Below are 6,000 nucleotides of genomic sequence, written 5' to 3' on the forward strand. Positions count from 1 at the left end.
TTAAGTTGGTTTCAGAGAAAACCAAAAGTTCAAATCACAGCTGAACTCCACAAACATGTTAAGTACTTGTAAATATAACTACTACCTTTCAACTAAACCAAGAAAAGAACCTCCGCATAAATGTCACAAATCAAAATGGAAATCTTTTTATTAGCTTGAGACATTAAAGGGAATTAAAAAAAACTTGATGCTACATTATAACTGTAAAAGGAGTACACTGTGTTCTTACTGTAGACAGCATAATGTCAGTGCCCTTCCTCCTCCCACCATTTCCTGCCAGATAAGAGATTTTTCAATTTATTCTCTGCATTTCATTAAAAATGAGGGCTATTTAGTTTACTTCTCTTGTCAGACATGTTTACAGAACAAGAAATCATGAGGGTCAGAGCAGGTCTCTCCCCTTAGTTTAGATATAAAGCACGCTTTGGCATCAGCCCACTGAAGTTAACCTGATAGCTGCGTCTGCAATACTAGCAATAGGAGTAAGTATTTTGGGAGTAAGTAGTAACACAATTTAGGTTCCATTCCAGGTGTTTTTCTTCCATCAACCTAGTTACCGCCTCTTAACGAGGTCGATTAATTACAATGATGGAAAAAACCCTTCTGGCATAGCCGTCGCTGTGCTGCTGTAGCACTTGTAGCGTAGGGATAGCTTAGTATTACAGCTACTCCCAATGAAGTCAATGGGAGCAGAGGTAGCCAATGCTACACATTCATGAAAATCCCACCCCAGAGACTCCATTCACTGGAGTGCAGCTTTGCACACACAAGATACTGAACTGTAATTTGCTGAGGTTCCAATGGGATTGTAGGTAGGTAGCATGATTCTCAAATTTTATTCAACTGCTTCAGTGCCCTATGAGAACACAATATGCCACCAACAAAATGGTTATATGGACAATTTTTCCCCACCAGTTCTAGTCACTGCACTACATGCCAGGGTCACTCAGCAGGAAAAGGACCTCAGGCCTCTCCTTGCTGAGTTAAAGGAGAATTAGAGAGACAAGGTGGATGAGGTAATATCTTTTATTAGACCAACTTCTGTTTGTGAGAGACAAGCTTTCGAGCTGACACAGAGCTCTTCTTCAGGTCTGGGAAATGTACTCAGTGTCGCAGCAAGGTGGAACAGATTGTTTAGTGTAAGTAATTAATGCATATTTCAAGGGAACATTCAAGGTGAAGTGGTCAGTTAACATCTCTGCAGTCTTAAGGCGGAAAAAAAATGCGGAGGGAGGATTCAGTGAGTTTTAGATTGTTGTAATAAACCATAAATCCAGCATCTCTATTCAGGTCCTGATTTTTAGCGTCTAGCAAAGGTATTCACTTAAGCTCCTAGGCTTGTCTTTTGAAGATGTAGTGCAGGATTCCTTTGAGGACACTGAATCTCTTTGAGGCTACTACAATAAAAATAATATTGATAAAAATGGTCTACTTGTTCCTAAATCAGTCTTTAGGTTGCAGAAATTTAAAGAAGTTTAGAACTGTTTAGTTTGGAAAAGAAAAGCCTCAGAGGAGATAACACAGAGGCATATAAAATAATGAATGGTAGAGAGAAAATTATTTGGATGCTACCACGCACCCTTTCCATAATATAAGAACAGGATACTTCAGAATAAAAGGCAACTGGCTTAAAATGTTTTAAAAGGTAGAACTTGCAATAAACTGTGCAATTAATATAGAGCCCCGAACTCCCCGATGAAATGTTCAACAATCATCTTGACGAACTCAGGTCTAGATTCTAAGCTTCCTTGTGGCAGGGACTGTTTTTATCTGTGTACTGTAGAGCGCTGAGCGACTTCGTAATAAAATAAATAGTAGCTGCTCCAGCAGATATTTATCTTTGCTCCATGCCAATAAGATACTCCAGCTTCTGCTTGCTGAAGATCATACTGAGCTGCTGAGTTTAAAGTGTCTGAACTTGTTCACTAAAGCCCTGATTCAGGAAATTTTCCCTCTTCAGGAACAGTGCTTAAGTATGTGCTTAAGTCCCAGTGAGGTCAATTAATTAAAGGGGAAGGAATTGTACAACAATAGATTGTTGTGGATATAAATGTTCCCACAAACAAGCTTAGTGTGGAGATATTTTTGTTGTAAGATGCTCTTTACTCAAGAGTATTTTTCAGTGGCATTTGGTTCGATCTGCAAAGCTGAAAACCTGAAGCACCAATGAAGAAAGGGGGATTTCTTGTATCAAGGGCAGGAGAGAGCAAACTTCTTTCAGATTATGCATCCTTTTAGTTAGACATTGTTTCAGGCATTTCTCAAATTAATCATCATTCATTGTTAAAACACGTCAAAAGACAATTTACCTGCTTTCGGAATTTCATCCAGGTGCAAGTCAAGGGTGGCGTTCCTACTACTTTGCAAAACAGTTCCACTGATTCACCAGCACGGACTTTTCTGTCTTCTGGAAACTGAATGATCTGAGGGGGAAGAACTGAGAAAAAAACCCATCTCTTTAGAGAAGTATATTTTCTATTTTCCTGAACAGTTGAGTCACTACATATTTGGGGTCAGGAAGGAATTTCCCTCCAGGTCAGACTGGTAGAGACCCTGGGTGGTGGTGGTTTTTTTTTTGTCGCTTTCCTCTGCAGCATGGGGCACGGGTCACTTGCTGGTTTGAGTGACAGGAAATGGTGGATTCTCTGGAACTTGAAGTCTTTAAATCATAATTTGAGGACTTCAGTAACTCAGCCAGAGGTTATGGGTCTACTGTAGGTGTGGGTGGGCAAGGTTCTGTTGGTTTTAATATGCAGGAGGTCAGATTAGATGATCACGATGGTCCCTTCTGTGAGCTAAAGGAGTAACTGGCAGCAATAATACATTGTTACCTTCTTGTGGATCAGCCACTAGAAGGTGATAAGATACACACTTTGCCAATGGGTGTCACAGTTATTTGCTGACAGCAGAGGAATGTAGAAATTTGGGACTCCTTGGTTCAATTCCAAATTTCGGAGGGGAAGGGGCTTTAGTGGTTACAGATCTTTCTGGAACTGTACTCCATCTCCTGCCAATCTTTTCCACTCTGCTCCGATCCTCTGGCTCCCATTCTCCTCCACCCCCCATTCCTCACTTCTTGACTTTTGAATTCAAGTGCTTCCTCTTTTGCCTCCTCACTGCCTGGGCACCAGTCAGCACAGAACTCAGAGCACAGGAGAGATGGTCTTCCTGCTCTGAGTTCTGGTGCCCAGCAGTCCCTGGCTGACCTGTTTTGGATGAAATTTTTGAAAAATATTCAGCCTGGAGCATGGCAAACATCAGCTTCAACCGTTAAAGTTTGCCCAAGTTATAAACAACTGAACACAGGGTCCTTTAACAGAAACTGTTGAGCAACCTTAAGTTTAGGTGGGGAACATAGTGCTTTTGAAATTCTCCCCCTAGAACATCACACCTACCATTTAATCAGAAGAAAACATTCAGCCGGCAAACAATTGTTTCAAGGTAGGAGTGGCCTTTTCTTGGAAATCCTATTGCATTACTGCCTATGCTTACAATGCAACAAAATGCAGCCATTTACCTGCCTTCGGGGGGGTCTTTGGAGGTGGTTTCTTTTTCACTGTTGCTTCACCTAGTTAAAAATAAATAAAAAAAATAAATAATTCATTAGCAGATGAGTTTTGGGAGGTACAAATTAAATGATACAAATAGTCACATTCCTGGCAGCATTGTTGTTGAGCTCACTCCAGCACAAAATCTACGTTATACTTGTATTGCTTCTCGAAAGCACTTTCAAGGAGTCTGACCTGATCCTTAGAATACTCGCATTTACAGCTGGGATTTTCAAAGGTGTCTAAGGCAGTTTGGCATCCCTGTTCCTATAAAATTTGTGCTCATCTGCATTTAAGTACTCACCATATTTGATTTTGGCCCAGACAAATGGCTGAGATCAACCACATGCTGAATATCACCACGGATTTTCAATGTGCAAATTGCTGAATAGTTTAGAGAAAACCCCAATTAAAACTAGGTAGTTGATTTTGTATTTCTTATTTGCACCTCACGTGCTGATATAGAAACTGGCATATACAGGAACTGAACACTAGTATTTTTCATTGCTTTTATGAATGGGGACAGCTTTTGCCATTTTCCAAGATGCCGGGAATCTCACCATTGTTAAAAATATGGACTGGCATTTTAAATCTAGCTGCCTACATTCCTAAATCCATGTGTATGCAAGACAAGGGTTGCAGCTCTCATTGACTTCAGTAGAAATTGGGGTTTCTCCATATTTTCAAATATTAGACCACATCTGTTTTGGAGCTTAAATATTCATACAGCAGCCGAACCTATGTTTGAAACCTTTGGCCCATTATTTATGAGAAATGTGATGGGAGATCAAATTGTAAAAACTCTGTCTCTCTCATGTAAATCTCCCCTTTAAACAGATACTGAACATTCTGTACCTGCAAGTCTTGGCCTCAGTCTTTATAAAAAGCTTTTTTTCTTGAAGCTGTGGAACATTTAGTGAGAACTGCAGTAGTTTTATTGTTCTAAGCTCTGAAAACAGTAATGCAGACAGCAAACAAAATACAGTTTTTACAGCTTTTGCTCATGTTACTAATGTAACTCACTGCTCACTCCGTGTTACATGTCCCTTCTATACCTGGTTCATGCAGGCTATGAGTCTGCTGCAGCGGCTAAATACAGGGCTTGGTTTTTTAGCTCAAATGGTAAAAACTCAGCTTCTAGCTATGGTGTTCCCCAGTTCAATCCCTAGTATGAACAGAGATAGCAGCTCTCACTTATCACGTTAGTTGTTTCAGCAGAAAGAATTTTATAATTTAGTTTTCAGCATCAATGCTTTTTCTCTTTTTTTGGGGAATATCTTACAAAGTTTGGACAATGAAACTGGTCAATATCACTTTCTGTTTATAAAAAAGTTATCTCCCCCCCCAAAAAATATTATGTTTCATTTTCACATGCACTGCATGTATTGGTTTTGGTTGGGACCAGAAGTACTGTGATACACAGAAAGTCTATTCTCATAATACGTACAGCTGAGTCACAAAACAGGAAGTATTGTATATTCCCTAAGAAGCCCTGTTCCTTAGAGACTTATTTAGCTGGTTATTGGTTCACTTTGGTATCTACCTTTGGGGTGTTTACCCTAACATAACTGAACCACCAGAGCATTTCATATTCACCCATCTCACTACACACTCCTCCACGACCCATTCCCGTTTAACTGTAGACATATACAGTATTGTTGTAGCCATGTTGGTCCCAGGATATTAGCGAGACAAAGGTGAGGGGTGAGGTAATATCTTACATAGAGCTCGTCTTCAGGTCACCTGTCTCTCTCACCAGCAGAACTTGGTCCAGTAAAATATATTACCTCACCCTCTGTCTCGTTAACTTTAGACAGATACTTTTAGAAATACCCACAACTCCTTAAAGGGGACTATCAATTTTTGGGTTATCAGCCTAGTTATCTCTGGGTCTTGTTCAGCATCAATGCTCTAAGGATGGTCATTTATCTACATCAGGTAAATATCCTCCAACCCACACCTTTCCCCAAATCTGTATGAGTAAAACAAAAAGAGTGAGATCCTATATGTAACTCAAAAAAACCAGGAGTACTTGTGGCACCTTAGAGACTAACAAATTTATTAGAGCATAAGCTTTTGTGGGAAAGCTTATGCTCTAATAAATTTGTTAGTCTCTAAGGTGCCACAAGTACTCCTGGTTTTTTTGAGTTACATATAGGATCTCACTCTTTTTGTTTTACTCATACAGATTTGGGGAAAGGTGTGGGTTGGAGGATATTTACCTGATGTAGATAAATGACCATCCTTAGAGCATTGATGCTGAACAAGACCCAGAGATAACTAGGCTGATAACCCAAAAATTGATAGTCCCCTTTAAGGAGTTGTGGGTATTTCTAAAAGTATCTGTCTAAAGTTAACGAGACAGAGGGTGAGGTAATATATTTTACTGGACCAAGTTCTGCTGGTGAGAGAGACAGGTGACCTGAAGACGAGCTCTATGTAAGATATTACC

General features: G+C 39.9%; 1 protein-coding gene across 1 annotated transcript in view; it reads right to left on the bottom strand.

Moving 5' to 3' along the window:
- The window catches only part of MYLK (myosin light chain kinase), a gene marked incomplete in the record, with an annotated part of 315,646 nt that overhangs the window by 61,122 nt on the left and 248,524 nt on the right, over positions 1 to 6,000 (bottom strand). Inside the window, 2 exon segments of the mRNA XM_034786555.1 lie at positions 2,310 to 2,437; positions 3,518 to 3,568. Of these exon segments, the coding sequence (XP_034642446.1) occupies positions 2,310 to 2,437; positions 3,518 to 3,568 (179 nt within the window).

Source organism: Trachemys scripta, chromosome 11, assembly GCF_013100865.1.
Source record: "Trachemys scripta elegans isolate TJP31775 chromosome 11, CAS_Tse_1.0, whole genome shotgun sequence".
NCBI classification, from domain to species: Eukaryota; Metazoa; Chordata; order Testudines; family Emydidae; genus Trachemys; species Trachemys scripta.